The 24,855-nt window shown below is 44.0% G+C and overlaps 1 protein-coding gene across 1 annotated transcript in view; it reads left to right on the top strand.

Annotated features, from left to right (window-relative positions):
* Positions 1–24,855, top strand: part of LOC140651122 (BDNF/NT-3 growth factors receptor-like) — a 209,422-nt gene that overhangs the window by 163,247 nt on the left and 21,320 nt on the right. The window contains exons 15-16 of the mRNA XM_072860241.1: positions 205–377; positions 5,952–6,186. Of these exons, the coding sequence (XP_072716342.1) occupies positions 205–377; positions 5,952–6,186 (408 nt within the window). The remainder of the gene's footprint in view (positions 1–204; positions 378–5,951; positions 6,187–24,855) is intronic.

Genomic DNA, 24,855 nt, shown 5'->3' with positions numbered 1-24,855 from the left:
TGATGTGTGGCAGGGGAATGAAAATTGTACCACCATTATTTAATTGCAATTGCATCACATCTACATTGCTAAAACAGTTACTAAGAATGTACTTTCTCCATCCTTTACACAGTAGTGTCCTTATCTTACCCTTACAGTGCCTTCCCATGTTTGCTGCCTTCTGCAAACATGTCCCCTTCCTTACATATTCCTTTCCTCCACCAGATGCTGAAGGATGCCAGTGACAATGCCCGCAAGGACTTCCACCGTGAGGCAGAGCTGCTGACTAACCTGCAACATGAGCACATCGTCAAGTTCTATGGCATCTGTGTCGAGAGTGATCCACTCATCATGGTCTTTGAGTATATGAAGAATGGAGATCTTAACAAATTCCTCAGGTAAATCCACCAACATGTGTTGTGCTGGAAAGTCAGAAGTGGGCAGAGAAGGTAGGCATTGCTGGTACTTAATACCAAATTAACTGCTTTCACTAAAAAACACGGACACCTAAGAGTGAATAATCTGTGCAACACTCTGCTGATTCATCTTGTGTACTGTGATGTGGGGCTTATTGTTTCTTTACCTATTTGGAAGTGCTATTAAGTTAATCCTTATACTTTCCACCAAAAGAATGGGAAGCAAAGGAATAGTGTTTTCAGTATATTTCAGCATATTCTGAAATGTTTGTTTATAAAACTTGCAGTAGTAATTGTTTCCTTGCCTCTTTTCTGCTAGCACTTGGGAAGATCCCACTCAACACCTATCTCTATCTGTAGGTGTCTAAAAGCTTTTGAGAATCTACTTCCCTCCTCTCAGTGTTTTGAAAGGGTACCATTAATCTGCAGCAAGAAAACTTTGAGCCTTGGAAAATTCAGTGCAATGGAAATTACTATATCTTGGGGGCTAGTCTAGGGCCTTTTTTTAAAAGCTATTCAGGAACACGCATCTGAAATTGAAATTTGGTAGCGAAGCAGTCATAAATAAATAGGTGATACCTAAGGTTCACAAGAATAGATAACTCATGAACCAGTAAGTTATGTCCAGTGGCCTTGTGCATGTACAATTTCTTCTAGCCTGCACTTTTTGACATAAAAATAAACAGTTAAGAGACAATGTTAGCACCTACATAAAAAACATTTGCGTAAGGGACTGTTCATTCAAGGTGTCCTATGTTGTTTCCATCAAAGGGTATGTGCTGGTTTTGGCTGGGATAGAGTTAATTTTCTTCATAATAGCTAGTATGGGGCTATGTTTTGGATTTGTGCTAGAAAGTATTGATAATACAGGGATGCTTTAGTTACTGCTGAGCAGTGCTTACACAGTCAAGGCCTTTTCTGCTTCTCACACCACTCCACCAGCGAGTAGGCTGGGGGTGCACAAGAAGTTGGGAGGGGACACAGCTGGGACAGCTGACCCCAACTGACCAAAGGGATATTCCATACCACATGACGTCATGCTCAGCAATAAAACCAGGTGGGAGGTTGGCAGGGGGGCACTGCTCGGGGACTGGCTGGGTATTGTTTGGTGGTGAGCAATTGTTTTCATTTGCATCACTTGTCTTTCTTGGGTTTTATTTCTCTCTCTTTGTTATTTTCCTTTTCATTACAATATTATTATTATCATCATCATCATTTCATTTAATTTCATTTCAATTGTTAAACTGCCTTTATCTCAACCCATGAGTTTTCTCATTTTTACTCTTCCAATTCTCTCCCCCCATCCTGCTGGGGGGGAGTGAGCAAGCAGCTGTGTGGTGCTTAGTTGCCAGCTGGGGTTAAACCACGACGGGGTATCACAAAGGCATTTCAATGCCCTGAGATCTCTTCTGCCTAAGGATAACTAGGGGACACCACCATTTTGGAAAGATATCTGTGTAATGCATGCTACTGACAAAGCTGTAAAGCAATCAAACTAATGTCCCTTTAAATGGGTTTGGATTTTGTATCTGACTGAAATTGCTATTGACCATTTTTGGTCATTTTTGGTGTTGCCATTTTTGATAGCCTTGTGAAATGAGTTTGCTGTCCTTCTAATCTCCAGTGAACAAACAGCCACATCATAAAAGCAAAAGGCATCAGCTAGCATCCTCCCTTGCTGGCAGGGTTGACAGGGAGACCAGGGGCTGAACTGAGGATGCAGAGCAAACACTACTTTTCCTGGGATGATTATCTCTCTGGCAGAGGATTTAAGTATATTGTCAGGGCAACATTGGGGTATTTGCATTACCTCCTTGGACCTCTGCTGTGGATCAGAAGAGAGCTTCAATTTTCAAAGATGCCAGCCCAGTGCTTTTTCAGAGCACCAAATTTCCATTAGAACAAGACAAATTTGCAGGTGATTCATTGTCATAATGAGAAATGCTTATTCTTTGATTCTTTTTGATTGGCCTTTTCTTATCTCCTAACTCTGGTTTTGAATTGTACAGAAAGGTAGTTTAGCAGACAGTATATGTCCTACATTAGTTATTTTTTAAAAATTATTAATCAGCCCTTGTCCTTAGAATGTAAAATTATTATACTGGGACAAACTGTTTAACCTAAGCTCCAATTTGTTATTCCTCTCACATTTGCCGCAGCTTGTGCTGCAGATCAGAGGTTAGTTGCAAACAGGCTGTAAAAACCTGTATTTCTTACCCTGCAGCGCCACCAAAGGCTGTCAGGGAAAAATTAATCTGAAATTTAACCCAAAGGTGCTTGCTGCCTGTTTGCAGCCAAGGGCTGTTTCAGATCTAGGACTACAGTCTCAAAGTCATGCCTGCTCTGTGCTTGTTCTGGCTAGCAGAGACTGATGTGGATCCAAAGGAATCTCTGTCAGTGTTACTGGCTATTGCAGATACTGAGGAGCTCCTAATTCACAGCCAGAACCAAGAAGATAAGCAAGATGCATTACAATAATTCAAAAGTTTCATTAGATACAGACCATCTCCTCAAGAAAGCTAGTGAAAGATGAAGAGCTCTCTAATTTAGCAGACTCAGAGCTTCATGCTTGAGAAAGGTCATTAAAAAAAAAAAAAAATCAGTGCAATGAAGAGGTCCAATGCTTTTCAATAGGAATTTGCCTCTGAGTCTTGGTTGGGAATTTCATATCTTCCCTTTTACCTCCCCCCCCCCCCCCCGTAACAACTGTATGGCTGGCTGTGGCAGAACAAGTGCAGTTAACTTCTTTGCCTAGTATCAGATGCAGTCCCAGCAATGCTACACACCCTCCTTCATCTGTCACATTGCTCAGGAAGTTCTCCCCTGGGGCAATTTTAATATCATATTTCTAATAGGTAATGTCAGATTTAAGCTCACAGATTTTGATTAATTTGCAACTCTTCCAAACTCCTATGCCCTTCCCCAAGGGACAAATTAAGGCTACACCTCACCTCTACTGATTAGAAAGGTGATTCTGAAACTCCTCTTTGTAGGAAGGATGGACTTTTGAGAAAAAATAAAAATCAATTCTAGGATATTTCTTCAAAAAAGTTCAGGAGAGAAGGGCAGAGGTGGTGTCTGAAAGATTAGTATGCGGGAATGGAATAAAAAAAGGCTTCTGTAAAACCAGATGGGTTTGATAATCCCATCCTTTTTATCCAGCCCAATGGGATGGATAAAAAGGGCTATTCAGAATATTATAGGGTGTATCAAATGAGGAATAACTGTCAGATGACCTCATTAATTGGCTAAAGTACTGGCTAGTAATGCTTGCCATAAAATGCTACATGTAGGCATAGAATCATTTAGGTTGGAAAGGACCCTTAAGATCATCGAGTCCAACTGTTAACCTAACACTACCAAGTCCACCACTAAACCATGTCCCTAAGCACCACGTCTAGATGTCTTTTAAATACATCCAGGGATGGTGACTCAACCACTTCCCTGGACAGCCTGTTCCAATGCTTGACAACCCTTCTGGTGAAGAAATTTTTCCTAATATCCAGTCTAAACCTCCCCTGGTGCAACTTGAGGCTGTTTCCTCTCTTCCTATCACTAGTTACCTGGGAGAAGAGACCAACACCCACCTTGCTACAACCTCCTTTCAGGTAGTTGTAGAGAGTGATAAGGTCTCCCCTCAGCCTCCGCTTCTCCAGACTAAACCACCCCAGTTCCCTCAGCTGCTCCTCATAAGACTTGTTCTCTAGACCCTTCACCAGCTTCATTGCCCTTCTCTGGACACGCTCCAGCCCCTCAATGTCTCTCTTGTAGTGAAGGGCCCAAAACTAAACACAGTATTCGAGGCGTGGTCTCACCAGTGCCAAGTACAGGGGGACAATCACTTCCCTAGTCCTGCTGGCCACACTATGTCTGATACAAGCCAGGATGCTATTGGCCTTCTTGGCCACCTGGGCACGCTGCTGGCTCATATTCAGCCAGCTGTCGACTAACACCCCCAGGTCCTTTTCTGCCAGGCAGCTTTCCAGCCACTCTTCCCCAAGCCTGTAGTGTTGCATGGGGTTGTTGTGACCCAAGTGCAGGACCCAGCACTTAGCCTTGTTGAACCCCATACAACTGACCTCAGCCCATCAATCCAGCCTGTCCAGATCCCTCTGTAGAGCCTTCCTTCCCTCACGCAGATTAACACTCCCACCTAACTTGGTGTCATCTGCAAACTTACTGAGGGTGCACTCGATCCCCTCATCCAGATCATTGATAAAGATATTAAACAGAACTGGCCCCAATACTGAGTCCTGGGGAACACCACTTGTGACCGGCCGCCAACTGGATTTAACTCCACTCACCACCACTCTTTGGGCCCGGCCATCCAGCCAGATTTTTACCCAGCGAAGAACACGCATGTCCAAGCCACGAGCAGCCAGTTTCTCCAGGAGAATGCTGTGGGAAATGGTGTCAAAGGCTTTACTAAAGTCCAGGTAAACAACATCCACAGCCTTTCCCTCATCCACTAAGCGAGTCACCTTGTCATAGAAGGAGATCAGGTTAGTCAAGCAGGACCTGCCTTTCCTAAACCCATGCTGGCTGGGCTTGATCACTTGGTTGTCCTGTACGTGCTGTGTGATGGCACTCAAGATGATCTGCTCCATAACCTTCCCCGGCACCGAGGTCAGGCTGACAGGCCTGTAGTTCCCCAGATCCTCCTTCCAGCCCTTCTTGTAGATGGGCATCACATTTGCTAACTTACAGTCAACTGGGACCTCCCTGGTTAGCCAGGACTGCTGATAAAGGATTGAAAGTGGCTTGGTGAGCACTTTTGCCAGCTCCCTCAGTACCCTGATGCTTATACCTGTATCCTCAAGGTACCAGGATATGATATATGTATGAGACACTGTTGTGACACATCAATGTCACTGATGTGACACTGAAGCACACGTTATAGTGCTTTGTTGGGCTTTCAAAATACAGAAGGGGGCTTTCTTTGCCCTAGAGTGTATAGGAGTTTCTCATGAGTCAGTTGATGAGGATATCTTTTAAGGGATTGCTAGATCTTGAAAAACTTATATTTCTGAAGTTGTTTAGTTGTTCCAACTAGACTGTGTTTTGTGTCCTCTTCCCATTGTCGAGAATTCCTGTGTTGGGCAGAACTTGCCCTCAGTGGTGAAATCAGCAAAAACAGTGTCATGCTGTGCATATGGATGGGAAATTAGAAGTATAAATCTTAAATTGCTGCACTTGTTCCTCAGATGGCACCTGAGAAGGAAGTTAGCTAGGAAATTAGTTACTGGAACAGAACAGGAGAAAGGTGGTGGTTTAGGACTGAGATATATTGTTATAAACCATCTGCCTTATTTCCCTAAGCAATATGTTACTCATTGTGTAACACTCTTTAAATCATCTGTCTTTCTCGCCATGAAAGAAAACAATAAAGGAAAAAAATTCAAGAGCTAAATTCTCCCCTATTTCACCAATGAATTTATAGCCCTTTTTGTCATTATATTTGAGTGAGACAATTTTGTGGTTTAGGGCCCACTAATGCCTTTCACTTCTCTAGCTTACAAGTGGCCTATTACTTCATTGGCTTGTATTTTGATGCAGGGCACATGGACCAGATGCAGTACTGATGGCAGAAGGCAACCGTCCTGCTGAGCTGACTCAATCCCAGATGCTTCACATTGCCCAGCAGATTGCAGCTGGTATGGTTTACTTGGCATCACAGCACTTCGTGCATCGGGATCTTGCTACCCGGAATTGCCTGGTTGGTGAGAACCTGCTGGTGAAGATTGGGGATTTTGGGATGTCTAGAGATGTGTACAGCACAGACTACTATAGGGTAAGTGAACTACTATAATCAGTAATAACTGAGGTCTTGTTCAGTCATCTTACTGCATTCATGTGACTGATTCTACTTTTACACTGGACAGTCTCTGTGAGATGATTTAGGGGTTTGGCATATGGAGAAGCTGGTTCTGAGTAAATACCCACGGTAATTACTCAGTTTTGGTATTAGTTTTGGTAAATTTGGAGAGAGTTAATCAGAATAAGTTTGGCATGTCCTGTTGTTTATATATGTTGGCTTTATTTTCTAATAATAAATCATACAACAGTCTTTTACTCTGGGCAGAAATTTCGCATGTTTGCTTGGCTGTAGTAAAGAAGCAGCAGATAAAAAGGAAGAGAGGGTAATCATATCTGGGCCAACTCTCAGAAAATATTAAAATATGTTCTTATACATTTCGAAGACAAATGGAAATTGTAACTTTTGGTTATTGTATAATGTTTCAGTTTACTTAAATAGATATAATGGTCAGCAGCACTGGATGGAACAGTTATTTTACTTGCTGACAGCAAGCATTTCCTGCTTTAAGCCAGTTCTTTAGTCTTACTCTTTATGGCTGAACATTTGTTTTGTGTCACTCTGGTGAGTGCTGTAACTCAGTGGTGGGTAAGGATAGCCCATGGCGCTTGTTCATATTCTGGCCCTGGCTATTTTCCAGGGCCAGAATATGAGCTCAGTTGTCATAAAATGATCTGTGAAGTTTGCAAAGGGCTTCTAGGATCTCTAGGATAGACAGGACCATGTACACTGATTATTGTTGTTAATGTTGGCTTTGTACTATGTGGCAAGTCATGCAGTTTACAGCATCTGCTGTTCAATACCATGTGTGTAACTCCATGGGTGCAACTGGAGTAAGAGTGGCAGCTATCAGGTTTTTGTAGCATGGGGGAGGCAATCCATGGCCAAGCTGTTAGTTTATAAATGCTAGAGCTGTATCCTGTAACATAAGCTACTCAGAATCTTTAAACACATTCTCTGTACCTGCCTCCCACATCACTTGTTACCAGTGAACTCCTTATAGATAAAATGAAGGCCTGTTCCTTAGCCGCCTTAATTGGGCTGCTGTGTCTGTAAAAGAACAGTGTCCCCTTGGCACCAGTGTTTCTGCAGTGCCTGAAAAGAGATCGCCTTTTGTGGTGGGTTGACCTTGGCTGGCTGCCAGATACCCACCCAGCCGCTCTCTCATTCCCCTTTCTCAACAGGACAAGGGAGAAAATAAGATTAAAAAGCTCACGGCTCAAAATAAAGACAGGGAGATCCCTTACCAATTACCATCATGGGGAAACCAGACTCAACTTGGGGAAAATTAATTTTATTTATTGCCAATTAAAAATAGAGTAGGATGGTGAGAAACAAAGACAAAAACTGAAACACCTTCCCCCCACCCCCTTTTTTCCAAGGCTAAACTTCACTCCTTCATTTCCAACTCCTCTACCTCCCCCCCCCCCAACCCTGAACAGAGCAGGGGGGATGGGGAATGGGCGGTTGTGGTCAGTACATACCAGTTCCTCTCTGCTGCGCCTTCCTTCTCACACTTTTCCCCTGCTCCAGCATGGGTCCTTCCCATAGGCTGCAGTCCTTCAGGATAAACCTGTTCCAGCATGGGGCCCTCCATGGGCTGCAGTGTGGATATCTGATCCAGTGTGGTCGTCTCCACGGGCTGCAGGGAAATACTTGCTCCACCATGGTCTCTTCCACGGGCTGCAGGGGAATATTTGCTCTGGTGCCTGGAGCACCTCTTCCTCCTCCTTCACTGACCTTGGTGTCTGCAGTGTTGTTTCTCTCACATTTTTCTCACTCCTCCCTCTCACAGCTGCTGTGCAATGGTTTTCTTACCCTTTCTTAAATATGCTATCACAAAGGCACTACCAGCTTTGCTGATTGGCTTGGCTTTGGCCTGGGGTGGGTCCGTTGCAGAGCTGTCTAGAACTGGCTGTGTATGGCACGGGGCAGCCCCAAAGAGGCCACCCCTGAAGCCCTCCCCGCCCACTACCAAAACCTTGCCATGTACACCTAATATACCTTTACATCTGGATGAGGCTGGACAGGGCAGAGGAATCTACACACAAGAGTTATTGTTGAGTGTTGTTTCATTTAATAGCTAAGAAGTAGCAGTTTCCTTTGTTCTTTGTCCCTTCTATAAAAAAACACACCTAGTATTTAGTAAACATACAAACCAGATTCTTAGGTTTTGTTATTTTGGAAATTTGGCACTTCAAGCTATTTCTTCAATGTAAAACAAGCATGACTTCATTTCATAACTTGGATAAATATACAGAGTAGTAATCTCTGGCTATATTTGTGTTTGAGAGGACATCAGTGAGCACCAAAGACCAGGGTTTCTTGATTTTGTATGAGCAATACTTTTGGGCCTGGGGGCATGTCTCTCTTCTGTATTTCAATAAGACTGAATTTATTTACCATGTTCATCATTATACTTAAGAATGAATGTTCATGCTTAATAGTAAATGTTTGCAAAGGCCTTGACAGAAAAAAATAATGACTCCCTGCTGCAGAAAAAGTAAATGCAAAAAAAAAAAAGGATGGAAGCTAGCTAATCCTAAGGGCTTCCTGGGGATAATTGAAGTCTGGCACAAGCATGTGGTACTGTACTGACTCTAGTGTCATCTCACCTGCTCATGTACCTCTGGGTTTAGTCCTTGATTCTGGCATATGACCACTTGAGCAAAGCTTCCACCTAATGAAGCAGGAGTTTAGAACAAGGCCAAGATTTTGTCCTGCCTTACCTGTGACTTGGAGAAACCAGGGGTTCACCAGAGGAAACTGGGGGGCGGGATAGGGAGGGATGCTTGAGTGCCTCTCAAAGCCCCTCATTCAAGTGATACACTCCATTTCTCATGTTTCCTTTCTCTCTGACTCCCCATCATCAACATTCATTCCTTTTCCCACATCTCCCTCCCTCTTTGTCACTTTGTCTTCTCTTATCCAGAGGCTGAGGGAGGCTGAGTGGGGACCAGGGACAAGAGAGAGAAGGAAAGGGACAGTGTGAGTAGTGAAGAAGGTACAATAATGGACGTGAGAGAGGAAATAAGGCAGGAAAGGAAAGTGGAGAAAGGTGTTAGTAAAAGACAAAAGTGTGGATGAAGGAAGAAAGAGGTAGACAAGTGTCTGAAGGGATGAATAAAAGTGTAAAGTAGCATGGCTTCATCCAAGTTGATGGAGTAACTTGCAGTATGATGCATAGATATGAAACTTAAATTTGGGCTGTTGCTTGTTCTGCACAGTGAGAAAACCAAGAAGGACCATTTCTCCAGCCCCTCACACTCCAGCTGACTTTTGGCCGGCACAAGAAGAGGTACAGAGCCACAGCCTGCCTTGCCACTATCTTTCACACTGATAAAAGCTGGAAGTTAGAGTCGAGCCTGTGAGATTTTGGCCTGCCCTGCTAGGGCCATATGTGGGCTAGTCAGAAGCTGGTCATTAAACAGTCAAGGCTATTATGACTTATCAGATGGTTGCCTGGAGAATTATGTCCATGACAGACCTAAGTAATGAAACTGTCAGCAATGACACTGGGATGGTTCTGACCTACCATACCTGATTGTTTGTAGCAGGATAAGTCTTTTTAACTGTTCAGGCTTAATCACATACATGGAAGCAATTTTCCCCCAACCTTGACAGCTTTATCTGATATTTATTGGAAGGATTTCTATAGCTCCAAAACACTCTGCAAGAAATGGTTTGGTAGTTATGTTTATTAATACACTGGAATCAGTTTTCTGAGATGCTACCTCCCTGTCAGGATGTTAGATTTGCCCAAGATGATTATTTATAGTTTGCTTCTGTAAGATAAGGATGAGCCCTGGTCCTTGTTCACTGTTAGATTGTTAACGGCATTCTACATTGAATCAGCTCGGTTGTTAAGAGATGCTTCAGGGAAGAGTGGGAGAGAAATAACCTTTTGGCTGTGAATATAGGTTTCAGGTCCAGTAGGGTCTTTTACTTACTTTGTTGATGTCTGTTTTTTGTTGTTTAGACTCCTATCCCTCAAAAGTTAGGGTTTCCCATCTTTCCTTCGGACATACAAATAATGTGACTCATCTGCACTGTTCAGTGGCTTAAAGTATTGACATTGAAGCATGGGAACAACCACTTTGCTAATATTTGTTCTTGCACACAGATACTATTTCAGACCCTTTTTAGGCTTACAATTCAAGTTTGCAAGAGCTTGCTCAATATTTGGTCTTAAAATACTTTTATGTGTTTCTTCATCATAAGCAAAAAGCTCAAAAAAAAAAAAAAAAAAAAAAGGAAGGTCAGCTCACCCCAGTACTTGGAAAAACAGGGATATGCTTTAAATATCCAGCCTGGTCAGCCAGCCACAGGCTTGAACCAAGATTTTGGATGAAACTGTGATCTCAACAGGGTAAGCAAGAGCTTTGCCATCAACTTCATTAGGACCACAATTTCACCCTTCCACTTCTTTATGTCTGTCCAGTGTGGTATAGAGACTCTGTTTCTGATTTAGATTTATGGAGCTGTGTAATCCCTATTTAGCTATTAAAGAACTTATTTGCCTTTATGTAATAGTGCAAAGAAAAGTGGAGGAAATGAGTCCTTGCCTCCACTTGTACATACCATGCAAGGATCTGTCAGAGGCCTGGGGCTATTAGTGAGGTTTCCATTTTCCTTTAGGCCCAACTCACCCAAAAGGGATGGGAAGGTTTAGAAGTCACAAATTCATTTCTCCCACTTCTGGCATAGATGGGGCAGAAGAACCCAAGAGGATCTGGTTCAGCATAAAGTCTAGTGACCTGTTTTTTCTTTATATCTCCTGCATATCTTGTACCATGTTTGTTGTTGTTCTTTTACTATTTAAAGAGAGCAAAAGATGTAGGATTGGAAGAGGTAACACAGGTTACTGAGTCAAAGCCTTCCACTGTTGCAGGAAGCCATGGATCAAGTGTTAAGGGCAGGAGCAGCCACAAGAACCTCAGGCCTCCTCAAGCCACATGGAAAATCTCAACACCCGTTAACACTTTTAGCCCCTTCTATATAAGGCACCAAAACCTATAAAAAAAAATATGATGCAGCCAACAAAACACTAACATTCCCCTTTTCAACTGTCTCTCAGGTATACCACAAAACTGGGTAGCAGAAGTCTTGTGTCTCTGAAGCTTGAATTTCTAACTCCTGGATCATTCCTGCCCTGTCATACAGCCCCTTCCATTAGTTTATCAAGGTGGATGTTGCAAATAACTAGGATTCTGCTGCCAGGGCCTTGTCTGGAAGGCTGCTCCACACCTCACTCTCCTAATGGTTGGAAATTTTCTTTTTAATCAGTAGCCTAAATTAACTCATGACCAGTGTACACCCACTTGATCACATTATCCTCCAACAGAGAGCATTCTTCTCTCTTCCTGGAATTTTTGTCTTAAGTGTATTTAGAAAGAGTAATCCTGTCCCCTCCCAGACTGTTTTGGAGGGTTAAACAAGCCAAACTGTCAAAGTTCTCCATTTTCCTTCTCCTCCTATAGCCTTCTCCACATTTATTTTAGTTTGAATGTCTCTTTCTGGTACATAAATCACTATAACTGTGAGCAGTAATTTCCAAATGAGATTTTGCCCATTCTTGGATCAGAGGTACTTCCCTGCCTCTAATGAAAATATGCCACATGATACATCCTAGACTCACATAGCCTATGTCATATTGGCACATAGTCTCTTTATTGTCAAACAGTGCCTTGGGCCACTCTCATCTTCTACTGCTTCCAAATGAAGAACATCCCCTTTATTGAAGTGTTTCTATTTCAATCTCTAAGTGAAGTTCATACTGGCATATTTTGTACCTTTAGTGGTTGAGAAAGACCGTTGTCTATCTTTTATTTTTTGCTTCTTTGGGGGCTGCTTTAAGAAAAAAAAATTTAAAATTCAGGTCTTGTCTAATTTGGTGATGAGTAAAGAACTAAAGAAACAGAATCATGGGACCAAAAAGTAAACAGATGAGGGAGTGAGAAAGATTTGTAAATAAGTTTCCTTGGGTTTTGTGGCTTTGTTTCTTTGTTTTGTTTCTTGATCACTTCTATTTAATGTTAACGTTAAATGAGTATTGTGTAAAAGGATATCTTTTTGAAGCATGGAGATCCCATGCACTTTCAATTAAGATGTGAGAAGTTATGCTTATGAGCCTCCCAAGAAGAAAAACTAAGGATTACACAATTTGATATTCCAAGCAAATTTTAAAACACCCAGCTTTCAGACCTTCTCACTAAATGCTAAGGGCAAAAACTCTTTTGAGAAACCATTTTGGCCCTGGAAGTATTACAGTTCTTAGCAAATAGGTCAGGTTCTGTTCTCCACTGTTGCTCAGCAAATCCAGAGTAGCAGCTTTGAAGACAGTGAAATAACATTAGTATTAGAGTAGTGAAAAGGCAAAGAGCATCTGGCCCACTAGGCACAGTTCTTCTTTCATCTATGAGCCTAATACCTAATATTGTACAGTGCTGTATTTATGGCAACTGCATAATACATGTTTTCTGGTGACTATATATATGGAATGTTTGCTAAAAGATAATGCCAGTAAAATTTCCAGTACGAAGTGACTATTTGCAAAGAGAATTAATGCATAACAACAATGGACTAAAAAAAAGAAAAAGCTGGTTTATTGTTATTTGGGCTGTAGCTAGCCAGGCAAGCACCACCATACAAACGTTTACAGTGATGAACAAGTGTCTGTCAATTCAGAAAGGACAATAGCAGCAAACACCTGCAGGCCTCAGCTGTCACTACAGAGCTTAATACCTGTGTGTGGGAGTTTGGTGGAAGCTGGCACTCAAGAAAACAAGAAAGTGCAGCTTGTCAAGACATCCTTGTAGGTGTGTGCATTGAATTGTCACAGTTTGAAGGTACAGTTTGAAGGCTTTTTATTAGTTGATATTTTTGCATCTGTTGCTCGAGAAATTATCTGCTTCCCTACCATAGACTTTTCAGCTCTCCTCCTCCATCAGAGGCTCATTGCATCATGTGCAGTGCAGGGAGGACAGAGGGTTCCAGCAGCCCTGGAGGATGTGTACAGATGATTTTGTGCAACTGGAAACAATGCAGGAAATAATGGGCCAGCTACAGAGATGTAAATCTGAATTAGCTCCCTTGAAGTCAGTGCAGTTACTCAGAACTTACACCAACATAATCACAAGCAGAATTAAGCCTAATGATTTTAGAGGGCTTTTAGGAGCTTCCTAAAGGCCACCACTATGTCAGTAGTTAGAAACTTGTATATACCAGGACATAGTGTTATTCTGATGCTAAAGGGTTAGCAATATAGCTTGATGCCTGTTACTACTAGCCCATACTGGAGTATATTTTGTTGTGTGCAGGAAGCATGCTTTTTCCCCAGCTAATTCCTGACTCAGTGTTTTCTCTTGAATCACAGTTTCATGACCTGCTCAATTCTACACAGACAGGCCAAATTCAGCTTTGGCTCAAGCAAGTATAGTTCCATCATTTTTTAATGTGGCTATAGATACAGTCACTTCCCAAGTGGAATTTTCTCATTATCTTCACATCAGGGTCATTAGTCTTGCTTATAGTTTTGGTTCCATCTGTTTTCACTGACACAGATCCTAAGAGGAGATTCTGAGAAAGTTTTCCTTATTATTGCTAGGAGAAGGAGCATCAGATGTCCAGCATCTGTAGTGGGATGCATTTAACAGTGATTTGTTACTGAACTTTATCTTGCAGGGTTAATGACAGGACAGTAATACAGAAAATGAGATCTTTACCTTGTAGGTTGTGACATACTTTATTTTGCCACATTTTAAGCCCCCTCTCACATGAAATATGCAAGTGTGAAACCAGCTCCACTGCTCCTGGAGCACATTCTGCTTCAGTCTGTGAAATCAAGAAGTATGGAGGGGGAAGAAAGAGAAAATCTAATGACTAGGGTAAAAAATGGAGCTGATTAAAACAAAATCTAGAGCAGAATGGACTTGCTTCTGTGACCAATTACTTGATTATCCATTGAATTTGGGTGTCTATTTATTCATTTGGAAATCTCCCCCATAAGATTTACACCAGCATGATTCTCATGAAGGATATCAAGAGATAGTCACTAAAAGCCAGTTCACCTTGAGAAAAGAAGCAGCACCCAGAAACAGTTGCCAGGAAATGCAGACCTCCCATTGATCCACAGTATAGCTAAAAGCTCTGATTATAATTCAGTCAAAAGCTTAACCAAAGTGTTTGGAAATTTTCAAATGGAAATTTTCCCACTGCTTTCTTCTGTTAAAAACTTTGATAATTTACTAATATTTGGGACCAATTTGGTTAAAGAGCCTTAGGTTCCATATGCACGCATATAGAATACCAGGAAGTTTACACAGTCAACATCACCCACAGCTGACACAAGCTTTTCTGTTGAAAAAGCTCTTAGCACAGATGTTCATTAACTTTAAAAGTCCTTTAAAAATTACATACACAAAACTGAATCATTCTTAAAAATAACCACACATAGGGATATAAATTGCAGGAAACCAATGATTCAAGCATTGATATTAACTTGAGCAGTGGCAGCAGCAGCAGTTGTTGCTGCACGCTGTGAGGAGTGCGAGGCTTGTGAGGTCCCTGGGGCGGGGGGGGGTGTCTGAGGGGGTTTCTAGGCGCCTGACACCCTTGGGCTGTGTGTGTGGAGGGACCAGCTGCCAGGCGACAGATCTTGCGAGAGGGGTTGGGCGGTGCCAGCATTCTCCGCAGCCAGTTCAAACCGGGAGAAGCCGCATATAACTGGACCCTAGGGAGCACCAGAGAGCAGGGTGCCCAAACAGGGAGTGGTGTCTGTTGGGAACAGTGTTGGCAGTTTGCACAGAAGGGGAGCACGCTCTGTCAGTTATCGGGCTGCTGCCTGCTTTGCTCACCAGCAGGCTTAGGCTACAGTCCCAATGGTCACACCAGCTAGCTGGTGGCTGTGCAAGACTACCTGGAAGCTTGAGGTCTCCCGGGAATTAGAAAGATGGCACCTTTCAAAAGAATTACCATTTTATAAGTGAGCCATTTTTTTTCTGAGAACTACAAGGAGACTGTGACCTGCTGAAAGAAAATGGTGTCCACTTGCTGCAACTGCAAGGCTGAGGCTGAAACCCAGACAGAAGCACTACAGCCTACCTATGCTGACATCTCCACCCAAACAGACCTCCCAAGGACTGAAATAGCTGTCCAGACCTTAGATTACATGGAGCTCCAGCACCTGGAAGTCCCCCTAGCACCTGAAGGTAGCGGTGGATGTCATAGCTACAAGTGTGCCTAGCTAGAAGAACTCTTCAAAAAAGTAGCTATGTTGCAAGAGTAGCTCAACAGGCAGCGCAGTATCTGGGAATGTGAGTGGGAGATCGATACATGGTATTGTGTGCTGTCCCAGGCTGAGTGACAGCCCTGCCTTATGGTTGCGCAAAGGGAAGATAAGCCTGAATTCAACATCAACCTGACACAAGTAACTCACAAGATGAAGGAGACGGGATCCTTGTCTCTGCTCAGGACAGAAGGAAGAATCTTCCCCCTTCCCATAAAGTGCCCCTATGTAACAAATATGATGCTCTGGGAGTGGAGAATGAAGAGCACATGAGTAATGGACAGGATCCAGGAGAAGATGACCATGCAAAGTTGATCCAATCACCCACCTGCATTAGAACCAGTGCCACCAGAAAAGCATGTGAAGTATTAGTAATTGGAGATTCCTTACTGAGAGGCACCGAAGCACCCATTTGCTGTCCAGACAATTTCTCTGGAGAAGTCTGCTGCCTACCAGGAGCTTGCATTTGTGACGTCATTGAGAGGCTGCCGAGCCTGATGAACCCTACAGATTATCATCCACTCAACTATTCCACGTAGGGTATAATGATACTGCGATGAGGCAACTTAGAACCATCAAAAGGGACTATATGTCCCTTGGGGCAATGTTAAAAGGACCTGGAGCACAGGTGGTGGTCTCCTCTATCCTCCCAGTCAGAGGAAGGGCTTCAGGAAGGAGGAGACGAATTGAACAGGTGAATGCCTGGCTCCGTGGCTGGTGCCATACTCAAGGTTTTGGCTTCTATGATCATGGATATACCTTTGAGAAGCCAGGCCTGTTGGGAGCTGACGGGATTCACTTGACCAAGTGGGGCAAGAGGGTCTTTGCCAACAAGCTGGCCAGACTTATAAGGAGAGCTTTAAACTACATTTGGGGGGGGAAGGGAATGGAGTTTTGAGCAACAGAGAAGAGCCAGGGAATGCTGATGTATTAGGAACCAACAGGGGAACACCTGTGAAATGCCGCAGAGGAATTGGGGCTTGATCCTCCAAAAAGGTGACAAGGTCAACAGCCCAAATGAAGTGTCTCTATAACAATGCACGTAGCACGGGTAACAAACAGGAGGAGCTGGAAGCCACTGTGCAGCTAGAAAGCTATGACCTAATCGCTATCACTGAAACATGGTGGGATGACTCACATGACTAGAATGCTGCAATCAATGGCTATAAACTGTTCAGAAGGGACAGGCAAGGGGGGGGGGGGGTTGCCCTCTATGTAAAGGAATGGATTGACTGCACAGAGCTGTCTTTGAAAAACAGCAATGAACAGGTCGAGAGCTTATGGGTAAAAATTAGGGGCCATGCCAACAAAGGAAACCTCGTGGTTGGTGTTTACTACAGGCCGCCCCGATCAAGGGGAGCCTGTTGACGAAGCATTCTTACTTCAGCTACAGGAAGCATCACGCTCGCAGGCCCTGATCCTGCTGGGGGACTTCAATCACCCTGACATCTGCTGGAAAAGTAGCACAGCAAGCTGTAAGCAGTCCAGGAGACTCTTGGAGTGCATCGAGGATAACTTCTTAATCCAGGTGATAGACAGCCCAACCAGAGGAGAAGCATTACTGGACCTGTTGCTTACCAACACAGATGAACTAATTATATGGGTCAAGATTGGTGGCAGCCAGGGCTGCAGTGATCATGCCCTGGTGGAATTCACAATCTTGAGGGATATGGGCCAGGTGAAGAGTAAAGTCAAGACCCTGAATTTTAGGAGAGTGAGCTTTCAGTTGTTTAAGGAATTAGTAGATGGGACCCCCTGGGGAAACTGCCCTCAGGGATAAAGGAGCTGAACAGAGCTGGCAGCTCTTTAAGGACATTTTTCTTAGAGAGCAAGAGCTCTCAAGCTCTCAGTTCTCATGTGTAAGAAGTCAGACAAGGAAGGCAGGAGACCAGCATGGCTCAGTAAGGACCTCCTGCTCAAAGTACAGTGTAAGAAGGAAATGCACAGGCAGTGGAACCAGGGATGTGTATCCTGGGAAGAATATAGGGACACTGCCTGGATGTGTAGAGATGGGATCAGGAAAGCTAAGGCACAGCTGGAGCTGAATATGGCAAGGGATGAGAAGAATGATAAGAAGGGCTTCTACAGGTATGTTGAATAAAAAAAAGCAAGTTTAAAGAAAATGTACTATCCCCTGATAAAAAAGACAGGAGAACTAGTAAAAATTGACATGGAGAAGGCTGAGGTACTCAGCAATTTTTTTTGCCTCAGTTTTCAATGTCAGTTGCTTTTCCCAAATTTCTCGAGTCCCCAAATCTCAAGGCAGGTATTGGGGGAACGTAGTCCCTCCCATCATAGGAGAAGATCAGGTTCGAGACCACCTGAGGAACCTGAACATACACAAGTCCATGGGACCCAACAACATGCATCCCAGGGTCTTGAGGGAATTGGCTGATGTAGTCGCTAAGCCACTCTCCGTTATATTTGAAAAGTCATAGCAGTCAGATGAAGTCCCCAGTGAGTGGAGAAAAGGGAAATATCCCACCCATTTTTAAAAAGGGTAAAAAGGAGGACCCTGGGAACTACTGACCAGTCAGCGTCACCTTCGTGCTTAGTAAGATCATGGAGGACATCCTCCTGGAAGACATGTCGAAACATATGGAAGACAGGGAGGTGATCAGAGACAGCCAACAGGGCTTCACCAAGGCCTTTGATACAGTCCCCCACAACATTCTTGCCGCTAAATCAGAGAGATATGGATTGGATGGATGGACTGTTAGATTAATAAGGAATTGGCTGGATGGCTGCATCCAAAGAGTTACAGTCAATGGATCAATGTCCAAATGGAAACCAGTAACAAGTGGTGTCCCTCAAGGGTCCATACTGGGACCAATACTATTTAATATCTTCATCAATGACATAGACAGTGGGACTGAGTGCACCCTCAGCAAGTTTGCAGATAACACCAAGCTAAGTGGTGCAGTTGATACACTGGACAAAAGGATGCCATCCAGAGGGACCTTGACAGGCTTGAGGAGTAAGCCCATGTGAACCTCATGAAGTTCAACAAGGCCAAGTGCAAGGGCCTGCACCTGGTTTGGGGCAATCCCCAGTATCAATACAGGCTGGGGGATGAATGGATTGAGAGCAGCCCTGCAGAGAAGGACTTGGGGGTACTGGTGGATGAAAAACTGGACATGAGCCGGCAACATGTGCTTGCAGCCCAGAAAGCCAACCGTATCCTGGACTGCATAAAAAGAAGCATGGCCAGCAGGTTGAGGGAGGTGATTCTGCCCCTCTACTCCGCTCTCGTGAGACCCCACCTGGAGTACTGCATCCAGCTCTAGGGTCCCCAGTACAAGAAAGACATGGACCTGTTAGAGCAGTTCCAGAGGGCGGCCACAAAAATGATGAGAGGGCTGGAACACCTCTCCCATGAGGAAAGGCTGAGAGAATTGGGGTTGTTTAGCCTGGAGAAGAGAAGGCTCCGGGGAGACCTTATTGCGGCCTTTCAATACTTAAAGGGGGCTTATAAGAAAGATGGAGAGAGATTTTTTACCAGGCCCTGTGGTGACAGGACAAGGGGGAATGGTTTTAAACTGAAAGAGGGTAGGTTTAGATTGGACATAAGGAAGAAATTCTTTACTGTGAGGGTGGTGAGACACTGGAACAGGTTGCCCAGAGAAGTTGTGGATGCTCCATCGTTGGAAGTGTTCAAGGTCAGGTTGGATGGAGCTTTGAGCAACCTGATCTAGTTGAAGATGTCCCTGCTCATTGCAGGGGGGTTGGGCTAGATGATCTTTAAAGGTCCCTTCCAACCCAAACCATTCTATGAACTTTATGAACCAGAGTTTTGAGAGCTTTGCAGAACTCTGATTGTAAAGTCAGCTCATTGCATGTGAGTAGCAGCCCAGCCCTATGAAGCCTTCTTTGCATGTGCTGCCATTATTTGACTGCTATTTAGATGTTTAGCACATAACAGGGCCATGTCCTCAATTCCAACCCTATTCACAATCCGTGAATAGGGAACAATTTGTGAAGGGAAGCAGTGTGTTAAACTGCGTGTTATACTGCAGGTCACTTATGTCTTCAATGCTTTCTGGGTCCTTCAGCTATTTGTGTGAGAACCTGGTCACCCAGGCAGCTTACTTTAAGGAGGTAAAGGGAAGTCATTAACAGGGACTTAGGGCAATCTGTGCTAGTTGGCCTCAGTTCCAGAGAACAATCTGGACAATCAGTTGCTTATATAGTTGTAACCCATATGCCCTTGTGAAGCCTTTTCAATATTAGACATCATGAATGGTATTGAAATTCTTGACAAGCTATCAGGACAGCTTTCTAAACTTGCCAAAAGATGAGGACCCCAGAACTGAAATGATTTAGTACCTTGCAGGCTCAAGAACTTGAACCAAGATAACTTGGCTTTGCATTATTATAGTCTTATATAAAATGGAGCCAAAACTTCACCTATGAATTGCTGTGTCAAGCTACTAGCTATGACCTAACTTTTAGAAAGATATAAAGGCTTGATTTCAGGAGAATGAGGGAAGAGGCATCTGATATCAAGGATAGATAAAAAGTTTAGAAAAGCTCATGGTGACTCAAATGATTCTGTCTCCATCAGACAGGTAAACAAATCTGCAGAAAAAAAAGCCATGGGTGGGAAGTAACTTCCTTCTTCCTAATGCAGAGAAATGCTTTCAAAAGATGTATCTAGTTTAATACCCTTAAGTTCACTTTTAGAAGTTACTATCTATTTGTCCCTTATTGGAACTCTTGAAAAGCTGCTGTCCACCCGTTGAAAATTTGAAGAGCTTGCATTAAATTTGATTTACAGTCACTTCATATCCCTCTTCTCCAGCTCATCTCATCTTGGGCCTGCTGTACGGTAATATCTCATGTCTTTGCTTTAGAAGCGTTGAAGTGTTCAGATAGGAAGTTTTGAAAACTGTTTCATTGTGTAATCTTGCATCTCTGCATTATACAGGAATCTGTATCCTCACTGATATAGATGGGCCAAAACCATTTTCAGTACCATTACAGAAAATACATGTGCTGCCAATTTTTTTCCACCCCAGGAGTACTACGACATTGCTAGCTCTAATTTTATATATATATATACACACACACACATATATAATCGCTTCAAGCAAAAGGTCATTACTGGCCCAGAAACAAATGGGTATGATCTGGCATGACTGAGAGCGCAAGTGAGAATTTTCTAAAAAAAGGAAGGGCCCATTGAGCAGAGCAACAAAAAGCCCAACTATTTTTAAGGTGGAGATGGACACATTTTAGAAAGAGCTTAAACGACAGCTACCTGTGATACCTGGGGACAGGACCTGATGGCCCATCAAACCCTACTGCAGTCCCATGTTCTACCTTGCTGTGTTCAAGCTTTTCTCCACAACTGTGAGGGCTAGAAGTGTGCATTTTTAAATGAATGTCAGTTCAAATATTCACATATTTAGAAGGCAGGGGTTTAAGCAAAAGCTATAGTGCAAGACTTTTGATAATATAGTGAAAGAATGTAAATCTACTTCTACAAAAAATAGAATCATAGAATGATTTAGGTTGGAAAGGACCCTTAAGATCATCGAGTCCAACTGTTAACCTAACACTACCAAGTCCACCACTAAACTATGTCCCTAAGCACCACGTCTAGATGTCTTTTAAATACATCCAGGGATGGTGACTCAACCACTTCCCTGGACAGCCTGTTCCAATGCTTGACAACCCTTCTGGTGAAGAAATTTTTCCTAATATCCAGTCTAAACCTCCCCTGGTGCAACTTGAGGCTGTTTCCTCTCTTCCTATCACTAGTTACCTGGGAGAAGAGACCAACACCCACCTTGCTACAACCTCCTTTCAGGTAGTTGTAGAGAGTGATAAGGTCTCCCCTCAGCCTCCGCTTCTCCAGACTAAACCACCCCAGTTCCCTCAGCTGCTCCTCATAAGACTTGTTCTCTAGACCCTTCACCAGCTTCATTGCCCTTCTCTGGACACGCTCCAGCCCCTCAATGTCTCTCTTGTAGTGAAGGGCCCAAAACTAAACACAGTATTCGAGGCGTGGTCTCACCAGTGCCAAGTACAGGGGGACAATCACTTCCCTAGTCCTGCTGGCCACACTATGTCTGATACAAGCCAGGATGCTATTGGCCTTCTTGGCCACCTGGGCACGCTGCTGGCTCATATTCAGCCAGCTGTCGACTAACACCCCCAGGTCCTTTTCTGCCAGGCAGCTTTCCAGCCACTCTTCCCCAAGCCTGTAGTGTTGCATGGGGTTGTTGTGACCCAAGTGCAGGACCCAGCACTTAGCCTTGTTGAACCCCATACAATTGACCTCGGCCCATCAATCCAGCCTGTCCAGATCCCTCTGTAGAGCCTTCCTTCCCTCACGCAGATTAACACTCCCACCTAACTTGGTGTCATCTGCAAACTTACTGAGGGTGCACTCGATCCCCTCATCCAGATCATTGATAAAGATATTAAACAGAACTGGCCCCAATACTGAGTCCTGGGGAACACCACTTGTGACCGGCCGCCAACTGGATTTAACTCCACTCACCACCACTCTTTGGGCCCGGCCATCCAGCCAGATTTTTACCCAGCGAAGAACACGCATGTCCAAGCCACGAGCAGCCAGTTTCTCCAGGAGAATGCTGTGGGAAATGGTGTCAAAGGCTTTACTAAAGTCCAGGTAAACAACATCCACAGCCTTTCCCTCATCCACTAAGCGAGTCACCTTGTCATAGAAGGAGATCAGGTTAGTCAAGCAGGACCTGCCTTTCCTAAACCCATGCTGGCTGGGCTTGATCCCTTGGTTGTCCTGTACGTGCCGTGTGATGGCACTCAAGATGATCTGCTCCATAACCTTCCCTGGCACCGAGGTCAGGCTGACAGGCCTGTAGTTCCCCGGATCCTCCTTCTGGCCCTTCTTGTAGATGGGCGTCACATTTGCTACCCTCCAGTCAACTGGGACCTCCCTGGTTAGCCAGGACTGCTGATAAAGGATTGAAAGTGGCTTGGTGAGCACTTTCACCAGCTCCCTCAGTACCCTTGGGTGGATCCCATCCGGCCCCATAGACTTGTGAGTGTCTAAGTGGTGTAGCAGATCGCTAACCATTTCCCCTTGGATTATGGGGGCTTCATTTTGCTCCCTGTCTCTGTCTTCCAGCTCAGGGGGCCGGGTACCTGGAGAACAACTGGTCTTACTATTAAAGACTGAGGCAAAGAAAGCATTAAGTACCTCAACCTTTTCCTCATCCTTTTGTCACTATGTTTCCCCCGCATCCAATAAAGGATGGAGATTCTCCTTAGCCCTCCTTTTGTTGCTAATGTATTTATAGAAACCTTTTTTACTGTCTTTTATGGCAGTAGACAGATTAAGTTCTAGTTGGGCTTTGGCCCTTCTAATTTTCTCCCTGCATAGCCTCATGACATCTTTGTAGTCCTCCTGAGTTGCCTGCCCCTTCTTCCAAAGGTCATAAACTCTCCTTTTTTTCCTGAGTTCCAGCCAAAGCCCTCTCTTCAGCCAGGCCGGTCGTCTTCCCTGCCAGCTCGTCTTTTGGCACATGGGAACGACCTGCTCCTGCGCCTTTAAGATTTCCTTCCTGAAGAATGTCCAGCCTTCCTGGACTCCTTTGCCCTTCAGGACTGCTTCCCAAGGGACTCTGTCAACCAGGCCCCTAAACAGGCCAAAGTCTACCCTCTGGAGGTCCAAGGTAGCAGTTCTGTTAACCCCCCTCCTTACTTCTCCGAGAATCAAAAACTCTGTCATTTCATGATCACTCTGCCCAAGACGGCCTCCAACCATCACATCACCCACAAGTCCTTCTCTGTTCGCAAACAAGAGGTCCAGCGGGGTGCCTTCCCTAGTTGACTCCCTCACCAGCTGTGTCAGGAAGTTATCTGCCACACACTCCAGGAACCTCCTAGACTGTTTCCTCTGCGCTGTATTGTATTTCCAGCAGACACCTGGTAAGTTGAAGTCCCCCAGGAGAAGAAGGGCTAGCGATCGTGAGGCTTCTCCCAGCTGTTTACAGAATATTTCATCTGTCTCTTCATCCTGGTTGGGTGGTCAATAACAGACTCCCACCATGATATCTGCCTTGTTGGCCTTTCCCCTGATTCTTACTGATAAACCCTCGACCCTTTCATCACCATTGTCAAGCTCTAGAGAGTCAAACCACTCCCTAACGTACAGGGCTACCCCACCGCCTCTCCTTCCTTGCCTGTCCCTTCTGAAGGGTTTATAGCCATCCGTTGCAACACTCCAGTTGTGCGAGTCATCCCACCATGTTTCCGTGATTGCAATTACATCATAGTTTTCCAGCTGCACAATGGTTTCCCACTCCTGTTTGTTGCCCATGCTGTGTGCATTGGTGTAGTGTCGCAGGAGAAGAGTCAGAGATCACTCAGGCAGATCTGATCTCGTAGTTGGTTTATTGAGTTCTAATCAGTAAATTTAGGTATGTAAAATATTTAATAAGTACAGATGGATTGGTTCTACTTTTTACTACACTTAAAGTTAGTATGGGATACAAAGCTTATCGTGTAAGCTTACTATACGTATCTTAAATGTTACATGCATGCAAAAAATGTTACTTACCAACCCATCAATGTCTGGTGTCAGGTAAGGGATCTCAGCCTTGAGGGGTAACCTTGAGAGGCATCCCTACTCAAGGGGAGATCACCACCATGCAGCCAGCTGCTATGGAGGGAGAGCTCAACAGACCCTGATGGCTGCAGATATTTATAGGGTAAAGTGGTTGATTCATAGTCAGATTTTCTGCTGTGTTCATGCAGTTTTGGCCGCTTATCAGCCCAGTCTCCAGCCAAACCGGTTTTTTGGTTTTGGTGCTGGGTTCTCACTGATAACACAGTAGGATACTTGCTGAGCATCTGCCTGGACCAAAATTCAGTTAGTTCAAACAGGAGTGCATCCATCACACGTAGATGCACTTCAGTTGGGCTATTGATCCTGCCAAATAATGAGTCTCTATAATCAAGGAGTAGATACTGAAAATTAAATTTATAAAAAGCCATTTAAAGATAAAGGAACCTTGAGACTGAGATACTTTAAACCACAAAATACTGACTATTTTTGTCTGTTTCTATTGAAAATTAACATCATCTAGGCAGTCATTTTTGTAGCCCATACAATTTTTGTAGAAGACAAAAAGACTGTGATATGTATTCAAAGCTGAAAAGTTTGTCCAGCCTCCAGATCAATGGGAAAACTGGAAGTGACATAAATTTTACCTTTATCCTTATTAATTAGTAATTTTTAACAGCACTATGTTTCTCTTCACTTGCACGTTCATAGCTATATCTAAAGGAGGAAAAAAAAAAATCACATCAGCCTGTGATCCAGTCCCTGCATGCCGAGTCCTGCACACTCATGGAGAGGCATGGGA

Source organism: Ciconia boyciana, chromosome 4 (genome assembly GCF_034638445.1).
Source record: "Ciconia boyciana chromosome 4, ASM3463844v1, whole genome shotgun sequence".
NCBI lineage: Eukaryota > Metazoa > Chordata > Aves > Ciconiiformes > Ciconiidae > Ciconia > Ciconia boyciana.
Note: the sequence above shows the minus strand (reverse complement) of the source record. Positions and strands in the feature narration are given on the sequence as shown.